The sequence below is a fragment of the Heterodontus francisci genome, chromosome 35 (assembly GCF_036365525.1).
Source record: "Heterodontus francisci isolate sHetFra1 chromosome 35, sHetFra1.hap1, whole genome shotgun sequence".
In the NCBI taxonomy this organism is placed as follows: Eukaryota; Metazoa; Chordata; class Chondrichthyes; order Heterodontiformes; family Heterodontidae; genus Heterodontus; species Heterodontus francisci.
In genome coordinates this window covers 46,802,241-46,820,018 of record NC_090405.1, presented here as the reverse complement: position 1 = coordinate 46,820,018, position 17,778 = coordinate 46,802,241, and the positions used below count along the sequence as shown (strand labels likewise).

Genomic DNA, 17,778 nt, shown 5'->3' with positions numbered 1-17,778 from the left:
CTCCACAGATGCTGCCGGACCTGCTGAGTATTTCCAGCATTTCTTGTTTTTATTTCAGATTTCCAGCATCTGCAGTATTTTGCTTTTATTATCCTACTCTAGCATATTCATTCCCAGGACCTCAAAACTGTGACAATCTCTCTTCATCTTTCCTCTTACAATCGCCACGCATTCAGAAAACCAAACTTGACCAAACGACTAGATTCATCCAATCTTCTCTCCTAGTCTCTTGAATTTTGGTATCTGTACATTGGGACATCTCAATGCAAAAGAGAACTTGTTGGAACAATCGAGCCTCATTCGGAAAATGTTGGGAATATTCATGAAGCATTAGAGACCTTCCATTGCTGACTTGGCATTTTCTTCATCTCCAGATACTGACGTCTGTGCTGGCTCACCCTGCGAACAGCAGTGCACTGATAATTTCGGAAGAGTTGTGTGCACATGTTATCCTGGATATCGCTTTGACCGAGAGCGACACAGAAATCATCGGACGCCCTATTGCTTAGGTGAGATCTTTAATTTTATTAATCAGATATGATCTACTGTCTCGTCAATGAGCATCCAATGTAGTTTTACTATTATAGATGCTACATATTATCATAGAATCTCAGAGGGTGACCATTCATCCCATCATGTCTGTGCTGTCTCTTTGGCCAGGCAGCACATTCTAGATCATAACTCCCTGCATATAAAAAATTCTCCTCACGTCACCTTCTGTCAGTTAAAACTGTGTCCTCTAGTTACCAACCCTTCTGTCAGTGGAGACAGTTTCTCCTTACTTACTCCATTGAAACCCTTTATGCTTTTGAACACCTCTATTAAATTTCCCCTTAACCTTCTCTGCTCTAAGGAGAACAAACCCAGCTTCTACAGTGTCTCCATGTAACTGAAGTCCCTCATCCCTGGGACCATACTCTTAAATCTCCGCTGCACCTTCTCTGAGGCCTTGAAATCCTTCCTAAAGTGTGGTGCCCAGACAAAATTATAAAGCAGGTGCCTTGATGGTACAGTTAGCAAATGCCTTGCTTGGTATGGTAATATGTTGTACAGGCAAGAAAAGTTGCATATTGAATATACAGTCTGCTCTAAGATAGCTGGTCTCAGCTGGGATGGTGCTGGAGGGTGTTACAATTAGCCTCAGTGTCAGGCAGGTGACAATTGGCTAGGGTCCCTACTCTTGACCTGTGCTGGAAAACAGTATTTATGTGGACAATAGGTAAGGATCAGATTAGGGATGAGGAAAGGTTAAGGAAGGTTTTATTTGGAAAAGTTGAAACAAACACATTGTTCAGTGCAGCGACAGGTTCAAACAACAGGAAGCGTAAATTGAAAATCAGGGAGCTGTAGTAATATGAGAGGTTAGGTGGAAAACCTTCACCCGAAGAATAATAGAGTTATGGGAGACAATTGCATTAACCTTTGTCACCTTCTTTGGATAAATCAATCCCAGTTACCTATCCATATAGTTCAATCCTTTGTCTCTCCAGAAACACATCTAATTGCCTCAGTGTCACAAATAATCACTTATAGTTTTAGCGATGGTGAATGTCTACTATTTTTAAACCAGTAATGCATTCTGTTCCTATTCTCCACAGACGTAGATGAGTGTTTAGTGAATAATGGCACACTTTGCGACCACAAATGTGTTAACACGCTCGGAAGTTACATTTGTGAGTGTCAAGAAGGATTTTACTTGAGCACTGATGGCAAGTCCTGTCTCAGAGCTTTTAACGGTAAGACAGAATGTTTCTTTTTACTGATCTGATGGGCCCTATAAAACAGCATGAAAGAGTCTGCTCAGATTCAGATAAAATATTTATTGATTATTATTGATGATCATTTTTTCTCTTTAGCTCTTAAAGCTTATACCTTCAATATTAACAAAAAAGTTTCAAACAATTTAAAAAGTTCAGCAAGAAAGTTAGCTTTGCCAAATTCTCTCAGCTTTAATAAAGAATTGCAGGTTGGGAGGATATTCTGCCCATAATGTACTGAAATCCTTTAGTTAGTAATGTAGTCATGCCCCAAAGCCACTGGGTAATGGGTAATGCTGTAACGAATCAGGAAATCATACAGTGCAGAAGGAGGCCATTTGGTCTATCATGCCTGTGCCAGCTCTTTGAAAGCTATCCACTCACCTGCTCTTTCCCCATAGTCCTGAAAATTTCTCCTTTTCAAGTACTTATCCAATTCCCTTTTGAAAGGTATTACTGAATCTGCTTCCATCACCCTTTCAGGCAGTACATTCCAGATCATCACAACTCGCTGCGTAAGAAAAAAAAATCTTATCACCCCCTGATTATTTTGCCAATTCTCTTAAAATTTATGTCCTCTGGTTACCAACTCTCACGCCAGTGGAAACTTTATCAAAACCCCTCAGAATTTTGAACACGCCTATTAAATCTCACCTTACTCTCTAAGGAGAATAATCCCTGCTTCTCTATTCTGGTAAATCTCTTCTGCAGCTTCTCCATCCCTCCTAAGGTGTAGTGCCCAAAACTGGACACAATAGTCCCAGTGAGACCTAACCAGTGATTTATGATGGTTTAGCATGACTTCCTTGCTTCTGTACTCTCGGCCTCGAATGATAACACTCACTATTTTCACTTCCTCCAGAAGTGGTGCTATATCCCTTTTTGGTGAAAGTTTGGCAGAAGCCCTGTTTCGTGCATAAAAAGGGTTTCTGGAAAACTTCTGCCAGTGTTGTAGCAGCAGGCCAGAAGCCCTAAGGAAATTAATGCCCATAATAATGAGAGAATGCCTGTAATTTGCACCTGCTGCAGAGGTGGTGCTGTCATCAGCCTGTTGCAAAAAATAACAGGCTCGAAGACCATATGAGATTCATCAGTCTATATAGACAGTTTATGAATAGCCATCACAATTCAAACTCACAAATCTCAATGTGTCAAAAGAACTAAAATGACAGAAAGAGAGTCATTTGAAGCAGGCTTTTTTTCGAACATTCTGGTTAGACCCCATTGAGAGTACTGCACACCTCAGGAAGAATATACTGGCCTTGAAGGGGCTACAACGCAGATTCACCAGAGTAACACCAAGCTAAAAGGGTTAAATTATGAGGGCATGTTGCATAGACCATGTTTGTATTTCCTCGAGTATAGAAGATAAAGAGGTGATCTAATTGAGGTGTTTAAGATGATTAAAGGAGTTGATCGGGTAGACATAGAGAAACTATTTGCTCCGGTGGGGGAGGGGGTGGTGAAGGGGATCCAAAACAAGTGGGTATAACCCAATGTTCCCTCTAAGCTGTGTGGCCACACAGCAACCAAAAAGTCCGCTTGCAAGGCCGCACAAAAGTTGGCTCTTTTAAATTACTGCATGTGCGCGGCCGCACAAAAAAAAATAAAGGGGCCGCACGCTTAAAGAGATCACCCGGGTACTCGAAAAAATAATTGAAGGGAATGTTGGCCTAACCTGAAAATTCTTCACACAAAGGGCTGTGGAAACGTGGACCATTTCCCCAAAAAGCTGCTGAGGCGGGGGGTCAATTGAAAGTTTTGAAACTGTATTTGAGGGATTTTTGTTAGGCAAGGGCATTCAGAGTTATGGAATCAAGACGGGTAAATGAAGTTAAAGATACAGATCAGCCATGATCTAACTGAATGGTAGAACAGCCTTGAGAGGCTGAATGGCCTCCTCATGTTCCTATGATATGGAGCAGAGGATTTGTAATGTGCCTTCTAACCACCAAACTCCCCTCACTAAACAACAATTAACTCTTAATGACCTTACACTATACTTACCTATTAAACTTTGTGGACTTAAAGGGTCAGGCCACCTTAGACATAGTTCCAGTTTAGCCGCAGAACATTAGATTGTTTGTTATATAATAAAATGCTTCGGTCATTATAAATCATCATACTGGTCAGCTAGCCATAACTCCATGGGATCTTGGTTAACGCATTATAAATCTTCCTTACAAATTCATGCACCCTGTAAATCTGTTCTGTAGCATAAAAAAGAATTGACACGATTCTTTGAATGAGTTCTTGGGAGATCTAAGCCAATTCAAAAGCACATTGTACTGGATAGGACAGGCCTGTTGGATTTTATCCCGACCTTTATCGCATGTTTATGTTTAATTTACTTTCACATCTTACTACATGGTCCCTGATCACAGAAGTCTTTCCAAATCCCAAGTCTGCTTGCCACCTCTGATCATAGAATTTATAGAAATTGCAACAGAGATAGGCCATTGTGCTTATGTTAATATTAGCTCTTCACTTGAAGCTATCTACTCTAATTCTATTTCCCTACAGAATCATAGGAACAATCTTAATTGCTATGTGTAGTATAGAGCCATAACAACACAGAGGGAGGCAATTCGGCCTATCAAGTCCACTGTAAAGCCATCCAGTCAGTCCCACTTCCCCGCTCTATTCCTGTAGCCCTGTAACTTTATTTCCCTCAAGTGCTCATCCAATTTCCTTTTGAAATCATTGATTGTCTCCACTTCCTCCACGCTTATTGGCAGTGAGCTCGAGGTCATTACCACTCGCTGCGTCAAAAGGTTCTTCAGCAGCCCCCCCACCCCATATCGCTTGCCCAAAATCTTAAATCTGTGTACCCTAATCCTTGTACCATCAGCTAAGGGGAACAGCTTTTTCCCCATCCACCTGATCTAAACCTGTCATTATCTTATACACCTCTATCAAATCTCCCACAATCTCCTTTGCTCCAAGGAGAACAACCCCAGCTTCTCCAACCTAACCTTGCAGCTAAAATCCCTCATCCCTGGAACCATTCTCGTAAATCTCCTCAGCACGCTCTTACGGACCTCACATCCTTCCTAAAGAGGGGCGACCAGAACTGGATGCAATACTCTAGTTGTGGCCTATCATATACTGTAACTTATGATAGAAACATGGGAGTTTACTATTGGGAATAAAAGGTTGTTAAATGCTTGTTACAAGTAGGTTAATGCCGAGTCTGGTTAGTGCTACATCATAGTACATGGAGAGGCATCAGGAATGGTTCAAGCAGTTGAAACAGTTATCACGATAATATCAAACCTAAACCTTAGAATACACACTGGACTATGTTACACTTTACGATGCAAGAAACAATTCTGTACCTTTGACCATGTTTAGTCAATCACTTTTCTATTTAATATCGGCTGATATGTTGTGGTAGATAATAACAGAAGTAAAATCCAATTTATGTACTATGTGATTAGGTTCAATTTGTTCTACCAACGATGATATATATGATAACACACTTTTATGGGGACACGAGCGTGTGATTCCATCATCTACCTTGTGTGTCCTTTGCTTATTTTATTAGTTAGAAATTATAGGTCCACAGTGTATCAAATTGTGCAGTAGAGGAGGCTGAAAAATTATGTGGAGTAGCCCCTCCAGCCTGTTTCACCTATCAAGTAGATCCTGGCTGATCTGTAACTTAGCTCCATCTACCTGCCTTGGTTCCGTAACCCTTGATACCCTCGCCAAACAAAACTCAATCGTTCTCAATGTTGCAATTCTCACGACAGTGAGTAAATTGAGGAGCAGGAGGCTGTGGGAATGTTTAGATCTCAGAATAGATTGAGCAACTGGAGGAAAAAAGTCCCACCTGCAACCTTGAAGTCAAGTTCCAGGGGCTAAGCAAGTTGGAAAAAAGCCTCCCCAGAATGTCCTTATAACCAGCTGAGAACGTTTCCTTCTAATAGTCCTCGCACAAAAAGACTACCATATGCTTTTCCTTTCCAGTTTTAACTCCCTTCCTTCTCAAAACTGAGGTACAGTTTCACAAGAGCTCCCAGCCCATTTCCTCTCTCAAGAACCCAGGCTTGCTCGGTCATCAGCTAACTCGTTCATCGACCTGACAAGTTTCCCTCTCTGAACAGGTGCTGACTGTTCACCAGCATTTTCAGTCTTTAACCCCAAGTCATGCTTTTTTCCGTTGCCATGAGCTGACTAGGACACATGACCTACCCCCAATGACTCTACAGGTGCCACTCTGAAGGTGCCACAGTGGTGTAGGTTAACTCGTTCTTTTCTTTCTTGCTTCCACTGGCACTTCTCCATGATTGCCTAGCCAAGGATGATGGGGGGGCGGGGGTGGGGGGCATATGTGAGAGAAATTATGGGATGGAGGAACAGGGAGCCTGTATCCTCCGAACTGAATTGTTCCCATTGACGGAAGTGTCGAGGAGCAGAGGACACCGATTTAAGGTGAATGGCAAAAGAACCAAAATTGACATGAGGAAAGACTTTTTACGCAGCGAGTGGTTAGGATCTGGAATGCGCGGCCGGAGAGCGTAACGGAGGCAGATTCAATCGTGGCCTTCAAAAAGGGAATTGGATAATTATCTGAAGAGAAAACAATTGCAGGGCTACGGGGAAAAGGCGGGGGAGTGGAACTACGTGAGTTGCTCTTGCAGACTGCCAGCACAGACACGACAGGCTGTAATCATTCCATGTTTCTATTCCTCTGTTTCGGGCTGTTGAACTAGAATGCCAGCTTGCTCAGTGATTAAAAGACCCCAGAGCTTCAATACTGGAGTCGTGAACCCTTAGCTAAAGAAGGCACTCATTGTTCCTCCCTCTTTCAGACAGCAGTGCGATTAAATCTGAGCACCTAATGAGTTCTGGCACTTGCTCGGTCACTTGTGAAGAGTTTCTACAGATGAAGCAGACTTTAGCACAGCTCAAGCAGAAGGTAACGTGTTATAATTCACACTCCGTGATCTGTGTAAATGCTGCCAGTCATGCTGGCAGTAAAGTACTCCTCTTAGCAGCAAATTCTGTCACGCACTGTATCATTAATATGTTATCTTTAATGTTCTGGCCAATATTTATCCCTCAACCAACATCACTAAAAACAGATTATCTGGTCATTAGCACATTGCTGTTTGTGGGACCTTGCTGTGCGCAAATTGGCTGCCAGATTTCCAACATTACAACAGTAACTACAATTCAAAATAGTAATTTATTGGCTGCTGGTTGAGGGTTAAATATTGGTTCGGACATTCGGAATAACTCCCCTGTTCTTCAAAATAGCACCATGGGATTGTTTTAGGCCCACCTTAGAGGGCAGATAGGGTTTAACATCTCATATGGAAGACAGTACCTCCAACAGTGCAAATCTCTCTCAGTATTGCAATACAGTGTTACTCAAATCTCTGGAGTGGGATGTGAACTCACAACCTTCTGATTCAGAGACAAGAGCATCACCCACTGAGCCACAGCTGTCTTTAGAGTAGACAACATGAAGAACAGCCATGGATTTTAGTGCTAAGCACTGACCTCGGACCTGACAACTACAGTACCTTATCCATGTGACAATTCATCATTCACAGTTAGTGACAAACTATTCAACTGTCAGAGCTTCACCCCCAAACCTGATCTGTATTCTCCCAACTTCCATACATGTGCACCTTTCAGCATTTGATAGACAGAAGGTGCTGAGGTCAATTGCAATGACCCGTAACTCCCACCCTGGTTGGGAATTTACAGATCCACACTTTTGAGAATCTGAATCAAACAGGAAACGATTTAGTCAAATTAGTGAAACTCAGGTGGCCTCAGATTCTGAGGCTAACTTGCAACTTCTAAAAATAGCTCAATATGACTTTTGTTAGGATACATAAAGATGCTTCAATGGTTAGATTAGTCAGAAACCTATTATGAGTTACTGAATCAGCTGAGTGGGTGGCTTTGTTAAAGGCACACTACTTAATTATGAATGGCTACTTGTTACAAGGCTATGTTTTTATTTATTAATTTATGATGTTGTTAAAACACAAAAGTTTGAGAGAAAGTTCATCCAGAATGGCAGTTCTTTAAAATGTAAATAAAATAGTTTTGAACCCACCAGCATTTAATAGACTTTTAATCTTTACTTTAATCATAATAATAAATAAATATTAATCATTGGGTAAGTGCGTAAGCAACTCGCCTTCCTGACAGGCCCAGAGGCTGTATTTATGAATTAGTGCTCTGTATTGTAGGACTTATCATTTACAGTGCAGCAAAACAAAGTTATTTATTGTTAAAGGAGCAAATCTTAAAGAAAAATGTTTTCTTTTCTAGCTTGTTTGTAAAATCATTCTGTAAATCAGTTTCAGGCATTTTGATGTCTCCTATTCTTTTCAACCTTGTGATGTCCTGGGCCTCAGCATCTCAATGTGAGTTCTTAATTAAAAACAACTTGCAATCACCAAACAAGCACAGATCAGAAAGACATGCCAACTATTTTAGTTTATCTGCATGCAGGTCCTTCCCTTCTCACTCACCTTGGTGCCAACACTCACAATTGCATTGTGGATTTATTGAACTATTGTTTGAATGCGTGTAATTCTCAAGAATAGGATGGAAATAGACAGAAAATAATTCTCCTGTTACTCTTTGGCTCAGTCAGTAGCACACTTGCGTCTGAGACTCAAGTCTCGAGTCCCACTCCAGAGGCTTGAGCACTGTCCAGTGCTGCACTGCCAGAAGTACTGTCTTTCAGATCAGACATTAAACTGAGGCCCCGTCTGCCTTCTCAGGTGAATGTAAAAGATTCTATGGCACTATTTCAAACGAGAGCAGGGGAGTTATCCTCAGCATTTTGGCCAATATTTATCCCTCACCCAACAACACTCAGAGCTACGTCCTCATTCATTATGCAATTGCCTGTCTACGCTATCATATGCTTTATAGGATAAGATATAGTAGCTATGGTACTAGACTAGCAATCTAGAGGTCGTGAGTTCAAGTCGGTGAACAGAATTCAATAAATAAATGGTGGGCTGACATACAAAAATCCGTTGAAGCTGCTGGATTATCATAAGAAACCAAAGTGGTTCATTAATGTCCATTGGGGAAGGGATCCCTATCTGTTCTGGTGTAAAGAGTTAACTCTTAACATCTTTTGGAGCGGCTTAGCAAGACAAACAGTTATCACCATGAACTGTAGTCTGGTCAGCACTGCCCACAAACAAATATTAATAAGAACAAGATGTGAAACTTGACTCATCGTTTAACAGTGTAGGAAGAAGCTCCCTGAGGCCTCACTGGGTCTGAAAGACTTCACTCAGAATATGAAACTTATCTTTTGTCGTGTCAGTCATGTCTCACTGGGTAGCACACTTGTCTCTGAGTCACGTGGGTTCAAGACCCGCTCCAGAGGCTTTTGCATATCAATCGAGGCTGACATTTCCAATGCAGTACTGAGGGGGTGCTGCAATGTAGGAGATGCCATCTCTTGGAGGAGATATTAAACTGAGATCCTGTCTTCCCTCTCAGGTGCATATAAAAGATCCCACAGCACTATTTCAAAGAAGAGCTGGGGAATTATCCCTGGTGTCCTTACCAATATTTATCCCTCAATTCAAATCAAAAAACAGATTATCTGGTCATTACCACATTGCTGTTAGTGGGGGCGTGCTGTGTGCAAATTGGCTGGTGTGTTTTCTACATTACAACAGTGAATACTTCAAAAGTACTTTATTGGCTGTAAGGTGCTTTGGAACATCCTGAGGTCATGAAAGGTGCTGTATAAATGCAAGTCTTTCTTTTCTCTTTCAGACATTGACTAACCAGATGTGCATTTCCAGCATTCTGAGGGTGAAATTGGGCCTGAGTGGGGATGACAAACAAGCGATATCACATTGATTGTCGATATTTAGCTCCATTGCTGTCAATGGAACTTGAACCACATATCAGGCATGTCGTGTTACAGGCAGTAAATGTGATCCCACCTGTGTTGCATCCATGCCCATGACCAATTTCACCCCTGTCTGCTATTACTGCACACAGCTTAGCTCAAACAATCTAATGAAGCTGTAACTTAACAGTCTGGGATTGTCGAGACACCGATTTCTGCAGTTGAACAGTTACAGTTTCAATGAAGCATATTTGTTTCAAATCCAGGGGTTTATTAACAGCGGAATATTTTTTGTAATGCAACCTAACAACTAAATCTTTCCTTTTTCCAGTTACTGTTCACGAATCTGGATAACTCTAGTGAAAAGACACAGCTGGCGAGGAAATGCACAGAAACATTACAGTGCCCTCCACATCTACCTGGCCTTCCTGGTGCCCCTGGACCACCTGGTAAGACCATTTACCTGTTCCTGTCTATTTTAAGAAACCAGTGTGACTCTTGGGAAAGTCTCAAGGGTCAACCCAGTTCCTCCAACAGAGGAATACTCTCTACAAGTGCCCCCCACCCCCACTCCGCTGTTTAGAGGATAGTACCCTAATGCAACTGATCCAAACAAACTGAAAGATATCAGACCACTCCTGGTACATTTTTGGTTTCCTTACTTGCCTTAGAGGGAGTGCAACAAAGATTCATTGGACTGATTCCTGCAATGAGAGGGTTGTCTGATTAGGAAAGATTAAGTAGAATAGGCCTATATTCTCTGGAGTTCAAAAGAATGAGAGGTGATCTCATTGAAACGTATAACATTCTTGTAGGGCTTGTTTCCTCCAGCTGGAGAGTTTAGAACTAGAGGAGTCACAGTCTCAGGATAAAGGAGTCGGCTATTTAGGACTGAGATGAGGAGAAATTTCTTTGCTCAGTGGGTTGTGAATCTTTGGAATTTTCTATCCCAGAGAGCTGTGGATGCTCAGTCATTGAGTATATTCAAGACTGAGATCAGTAGATTTTGGGACACTAAGGAAGTCAAGGGATATGAGGAAAGTGGAGTTGAGGTAGATGATCAGCCATGATCATATTTAAGGACAGAGTAGGCTTAAGGGGGTAATTATGGTCTATTTCCAAACCTGTTTCTTATGTCCTTATATTAAACTACAGCATTATTTTAAAACAAAAGCAAAATTCTGCAGCTGCTGGACATCTGAAATAAATACAGATAACACTGGAAATACTCAGCAGGTCAGGTAGCATCTACGGAGAGAGTTAACGTTTCAGTTTGATGACTTTTAATCTGTTCTGACGAAAGTTCATCGATCTGAAACGTTAGCTCTGTTTCACAATATCATGTTGTCCATTTATCAACCAAACCATATGTAGCAATGCCCATTAGCCATAGAAGGCTTCAAGTATACTGGTGGAAGTGATCAGTGGCCCATATATAACCAATGTAGGAATCCAAAAATTGGGAACATAAGAAATAGGAGGAGTAGGCCATTCGGCCCCTCGAACCTGCTGCACTATTCAATAAGATCACAGCTGATCTATCTCAATTCCACCTTCCCACACTATCCCTAGGGTATCCAAAAATCTATTGATCTCAGCCTTGAATATATTCAGTGGCTGAGCAACCACAACCTGCTGGGATGGAGAATTCCAAAGACTCACAACCCTCTGAGTGAAGATATTTCTCCTCACATCAATCCTATATGGCACTCCCTCATTCTGAGATGGTGACCCTAGTTCTAGTCTCCGAAGCACTACCCGATCAATCCCCTAATACAGAATTTGAACTCATTACAATAAAGTGGAGGGAAGATTTCTTCATTCAGTTACCGGGATCGTAATTCTTCAATGTGTTTGCAAGACTTTTGCGGCAGTATTGTAGCTACATTTTCTGTGTTGTAATAAGATTGTTTTTGAATAGGCAATATACACAGGACAACATTACTTTGGAATGTATCACAAGGGTGTAACACAGGGTTCACCTAATATCATAAACCACAAGGACAAAGTTTCAGTGGTTTATGGAATTTACCTGTACAGCTGGATTGTATGTCAATCATTAATTGTTATTTTTTATTGTTGTTGTGTGTGCATTGTATGCAAGACTTGACAAGGTTTTTAAGAATTGGTGTTGCTGACAGCACAGTGTTTGATTAGATGGCAGAGTGAGTTGTTGAACGAAACAGAGGGGAGGTCACAGATTCGACACCCAACAGTGCTCGGTGGGGCAGAGATCAATGCTTTTTTGTTTGAAACCCTCAGCCATGCCTTTGTTACATGTAGACTTGACTATTCTCATGCTCTACTGGCCAGCTTCCCACTTCCACCGTCCAGAAACATGAGCTCATCCAAATCGCGCACCAATTCCTGTTCACCTATTGAGGCCCTGTCTAATTTTTCCAATGGACATGAGAGATCCATGTGACTATTTTGAAGAAGAGCAAGGGAGTTCTCCCAGGTATGCTGGCCAATGTTTATCACTCAACCAACACCTAAATAATAGATTATCTGGTCATTTATCATATTTCTGTTTGTGGGATCTTGCTGTGCGCACATTGACTGCTGCATTACTTCACTGACTACACTTCAAACGTGTACTCCATTGGCTGTAAAGTGTTTTGGGACATCCAGAGGTTGTGAAAGATGCTATATAAATGCAAATTCTTTCTTTTTCCCTGCCAAACCTACTCGTCCACCCAGTTCCAAATTCAAAAATTGTAATTATTTTTCAGACAAGAAAGTAGATTAAAGAATAGGTGTGTGCTAATTAAAGTTGCACTGTAAAAGCAGGATAATTAAACATATTGAAACTTTAATAAGAAAAGATTTAAGAGTCGGAGTTTGAGAATATGAGTCAAGTACAGACAGGATTGTTTCATTGTTTGAACCCCTGCCTGGGTTCCTTAAATCTTATGAGCATGCCTTAAGTATAGTAAACTCAAGTCCCCACTTCCTATTAAGTTTTCATTCAATTTTTTATAAAGGGACTTGTGCAAGGAAAAAGCAATGAGAACATGACTGTGAGGGAAGGAGTGTTTATCTTATTAGTGTGGAAAACTGGAACCAATATTGACTGTTTACACTTGATGTAATATACCATCAAAGTATTCTGTATAGAATTGTGCCTTCAACGTAGCATTAAAGAATGCTTTCGTGACTAAGTAAACTGTTTATGATTGCTGTGGTTGAAATCCAATGTTAGCTTAAGCAGACGGGAATTTCTTTTTGTCAATTGTGCCACATAGTTGCTGCTATTCATCCACCAATTGACAACTATGCTGGGAATGATGGAAGTGATCAAGCGCTTAACCCAAAGAACACATACACCAAAGAATGGCAAAATATCATTACCGAGGAGGTGTGATCATTAATTTTTCTTTTTAAAAGTCAAGCAGAGAAATGAGGAGAATGTGAAGAATTAATGCTTGTTTGTTCACTCTCATGCTCCTATTGTTCATTACAGGTATCAGTTTAGCAGATTTAATAGCGCGATCATCTCCGAGGTCTGATGAGATTGAAACTTCCACAAACTGTTCCCTAGCCACTCACTCCATTAATCTCCCTGGCCACTGTCTGAGGCTGAACCAGATTGTTTACAACCTTGGCATCCTATTTGAGCCTGAGCTAGCTTCCAACCACATATTTGCTCCATCGCCAAGACCACTATTTCCATCTCCATAACATCATCGTTTCTGCCCCTGCCTCAGCTCATCTACTGCCGAAACTCTCATCCATGCATTTGTTACCTCCAGACTCCACTATATCAAGGCTCTCCTGGCTGGCCTCCCATCTTCCATGCTGCATAAACTTGAGCTCATCCAAAACTCTGTTGCACTTGTCCTCACTCGTGCCAAGTTCTGTTCACTTATCACCCTTGTGCTCACTGACCCACATTGGCGCCGGGTCCAGCAATGCCTTGACTTTAAAATTCTTATCCTTGTTTTCAAATCCCTCCATGGCCTTGCCCCTCCTTATCTCTGTAATCTCCTCCAGCCCCACAACCGTCTGAGATATCCGCGTTCCTCTAATTCTGGCCTCCTGCGCATCCTCAATTTTAATTGCTCCACCATTGGTGGCCGTGCCTTCAGCTACCCAGGCCCTAAACTCTGGAATTCCCTTCCTAAATCTCTCTGCCTCCCTTTCTCTCTTTCCTTCTTTAAGACATTCCTTAAAACCTACCTCCTTGACAAAGCTTTTCATCAGCTGCCTTAATATCTCCTTTTGTAGCTCGGAGTCATATTTTGATCTATAATGCTCCCGTGAAGTACCTTGGGACAGTTTACTACATTAAAGGTGCTATATAAATGTAAGTTTCTGTTGATAAATTGAGATTAATAAAGTTAACATGCCATTTGTCCAGTGAACATTGTGCCATTTTTTCTGATTCAAGGTCCACCAGGAAATCCAGGCCCTAAAGGCAGCATTGGGCCAATGGGACCTCCAGGAGCCTCTGGCGCACGCGGACCCAGAGGTGACATGGGCCCCATGGGTCCCATCCCTGATCAATCCCACATCAAGAGAGGAAGACGAGGTCCGGTGGTAAGTGAATTTTATGGTGTGTGCATGCATCACAGTTGCTCTTGTACTGCTAAATGACAAAAGTGAGGGAAAATGGTGACTTCAACATCATGACCTGCTTAAGCATCCCTGCCACTGTCCTCATAGCAACATTTAGATGAATGTCCACAATCTTTGTGTGGCGGCTGCAGGATCATGTCCCAAGGGACTTCACAGGGGCATTATAGATCAAAATATGACACTGAGCCATATAAGGAGATAGTAGGGCTGCTGACCAAAAGCTTGGTCAAGGAGGTAGGTTTTAAGGAGCGTCTTAAAGGAGGAAAGAGAGGTAGAGAGGCAGAGGTTTAGGAATGGGTCTAGGCAACTGAAGGCATGGCCACCAATGGTGGAGCGATTAAAATTGGGGTTGGCCAAAATTACAGGAGTGCAAATATCTTCGAGGTTTGGTGACGAGAGAAAATTACAGATATAGGCAAACCCATAGCAGGAGCATGAGGCAGAGCAGTATTCTGCAGCAGAGTAGACAAGGGCCACTGATGCAATACGAAGTGTTCTGGCTGTGCTCCCTCATGATGTTCCAGTGAGTTTCCGGATCAGATTTCACCCTGGTTTTTATCTCGACTGAGTGTCTCCTGGTGCTGTCCCACATTGCCCCTCCTGCTATTTGGTCATCCTGCTTTATGAGATGGAAAAATCAATAGCAGCACTGACCTTACCATTCTCAAGGACTTGAGAAACTTACCAAGAAAGCGCTTAAAATCGCGCTGGCCATTTTGGGGAACAGTAGCTATTATTCATGCAGCTGGTATCAACACACTATCCGGATGGATGAAATCCTGGGGCACGAGCGGCATAAAGAACCAGCACCTCATCACTGACCCAACAGCAGAGGCCCCTGGTTTCGACAACCCTTGAAGAAAGTGGACAGCACTGAACCGAATCCACACAGGGCATGGGTGACGCAGCCACCTGCTCCACAAGCGGGAGGGGAGTGACAACTTGAAGTACCATTATGGCCATGAGTTCCAGATCATAGGACACACCACATCAACCTGCCCACTGGAGAGGCACCACGTTTCTCTGCTCAGCATCTCAGGAGTCCATTAAATGTTCAGCCAAACTAAACATGCCATTATAAGCTTTTCCCATCTTATGAAAATAGTCATAGTAATTGTCTACTAAAATATTAAAGCTGAGGAATTATGCTGTGGATACTAGTGGAATATGCGCAATACGATAGTTTGTAATTCTTCTGTTCACTCAAATGGATTGCATTGAATCAAATTTTACTGAAACAGTCCATTCGGCCCACTGGTCAATGCTGATATTTATGGGCCACAGTAGCCTAACAGACACCCGTGTTCCCTGGTTTGCCTCTCTTATCACTTGCTTAGGTATAGATTCCATGAAGAAAGACTTGCATCCATATAACACTTTTCACAACCTCAGGATGTCCCAAAGCACTTTGCAATGAAGTACTTTTGAACTGTAGTCACTGTTGTTATGTAAGAAGCATGGGTGCCAATGTGCACACAGCACACAAACAGCAATGTAATAATGGCCAGATGATATGTTCTTGTGATATTAACCGAACGATAAATATCAGTCAGGACACCTAGGAGAACATCCCTGTTCTTCTTCAAGATAGTCCAGTGAAATCTTTTAAGTCCAACTGAGAGGACGGATGTAGCCTCAGTTTAATGTCTCATCTGAGAAACAGCAAATGCAACAGTGCAGCACTCCCTCAGTATTGCACTGGAGCATCTGCCATGATTTTTGCACTCAGGTCGCTGGAGGGCGACTTGAATCCACAACCTTCTGATTCAGAGGTAAGAGTGCTGCCCACTGAGCCACAGCTACTAGGTTGCAGCCAACATCCATACCTTGCTCACCATTTGTTAATTGTACTGCTTGATGCACAGTGCAGAAGGTCTCCTGCTTTTATTTCTGACACATTGTGTGGATTTGTCCTGTTCCAATGCTTCAGTCCCTTGGGGATAGTCTTATCAAAATACAGGACCAGGCAAAATTCAGGAATAGAAAAGGCCTTTGGTTCCAATAATCTCAGCCATTGATTGGTCTCATCTGAGGGCATGAGGACAGTGGGCTCAATGAGGACAGTGCAAGTGAGTTGGACTGGGGGGAGTCCTGCTTCAGAGAGAGGGCCCCGGGGGTTGAGTTGAATATCATATTTCTGTACTATATGAGTCTGTGACACTCTGGTTTGACTTTGCTAGTCCATTACTGAGCCTAGGATGTTGGTTCCACTTGACAAGCAGTATGAAGAGATTGTGAAAGCATTTGCAGTGGTATCCATGGCCTCAGAGAGCTGTGTATCTGTGTAGCGTTGTGAAATTTCCACCTCATGTCTCTGTCTCACTGGCATGAAAAGCAATCAATGGCAGCTGGAAAAAGCTACACCACCAGATGAAAGGGTAGGGAATATCTGCACCACTCTCAGCCTCATCAGCCCCAGCTCCAATAGGCCTGTGTACTCTTGAACGTGCCGCTCTGCACTCTAATAAACGCAGCTGTCAGGGTAGGAAGAAATATGGATTGATCTCAGCTGTGCTGAAGGCACAGGCCTCCCCTCAACTGTATTAGAATAAAGCAGGCTGAGGATGAGCTAATTATGAAGTGGTTCGGTCAGGTAAACATGAAGAAGGTGTTTCCACTTGTGGGGGAGACCAAAACTAAGGCCATAAATATAAGACAACTAATAAATCCAATAGGGAAGTCAGGAGAAACTTCTTTACCCAGAGAGTGGTGAGAATATGGAACTCGCTACCTGATGGAGTCGTTGAGGTGAATAGCAGAGAAGCATTTAAGGGGAAGGCAAGAAAAGTACAAGAGGGAGAAAGGAATAGAAGATTACATTGATAGGGTTAAATGAAGTAGGATGGGAGGAGGCTCATGTGGAGCATAAACAACAATATAGACCAGCTGGGCCAAATGGCCTGTTTCTGTGCTATAAGATTCTATCTAATGTGATTCTGTGTAAGTGATCATAAATTAAATTGCGCAATGTAATTGTTGGACTTATGTCTGAATCTCCGTTTACTAGTTTTACAGCGGATAATTCTAGTGGTATATTGGTCTTGTATGAAAAGTAACTTTTATAATGTTCCTTAAAAGACAGTGGGGTGAAATAATTTGGTATTGCTGCTATTCAGGCATGTTATACACACAAGTAAAGAAAGACTTGCATTTAATATGGTGCCTTTGACGACCTCAGGATATCCCAAATCACATTACATCCAATTAAGTACTTTCTTGAAGTATAGTCACTGTTGTAATGTAGGAAATGCGGCAGGCAATCTGCACACAGCAAGATCCCAAAAACAGCAATGTGATAATGACCGTATAATCTGTTTTTAGGTGTTTGAGGGATAAATACTGGGGAGATCTTTCCTGTTCTTCTTCGAAATATTGCCATGGATCTTTTAAATCGACTTTCAAGGGCAAATGGGTGCTCAGTTTACCTTCTCATCTGAAAAAAAAAACCTTCCTACAGTGTAGTGCTCACTGGGAGTGTCAGCCAGCATTATGTGGCTCAAGTCTCTGGAGTGAGACTTGAACCCACAATTCTCTGACTCAGAGGCTCCCAATGCTTCAGTCTCTGGCTGATCTCACTGGGGTTGTGCC

At 42.1% G+C, this 17,778-nt stretch overlaps 1 protein-coding gene across 4 annotated transcripts in view; it reads left to right on the top strand.

Annotated features, from left to right (window-relative positions):
* The window catches only part of LOC137350656 (collagen and calcium-binding EGF domain-containing protein 1-like), a 159,911-nt gene that overhangs the window by 126,284 nt on the left and 15,849 nt on the right, over window positions 1–17,778 (top strand). For 3 of the 4 annotated variants that reach the window (XM_068015460.1, XM_068015459.1, XM_068015461.1), the window contains exons 4-8: window positions 375–509; window positions 1,599–1,736; window positions 6,575–6,681; window positions 9,944–10,061; window positions 14,003–14,151. In XM_068015460.1, coding sequence (XP_067871561.1) covers window positions 375–509; window positions 1,599–1,736; window positions 6,575–6,681; window positions 9,944–10,061; window positions 14,003–14,151 — 647 coding nt within the window. Of the gene's footprint in view, window positions 1–374; window positions 510–1,598; window positions 1,737–6,574; window positions 6,682–9,943; window positions 10,062–12,857; window positions 12,971–14,002; window positions 14,152–17,778 lie in introns of all 4 variants that reach the window. The other variant, XM_068015462.1, reaches the window with a different exon arrangement.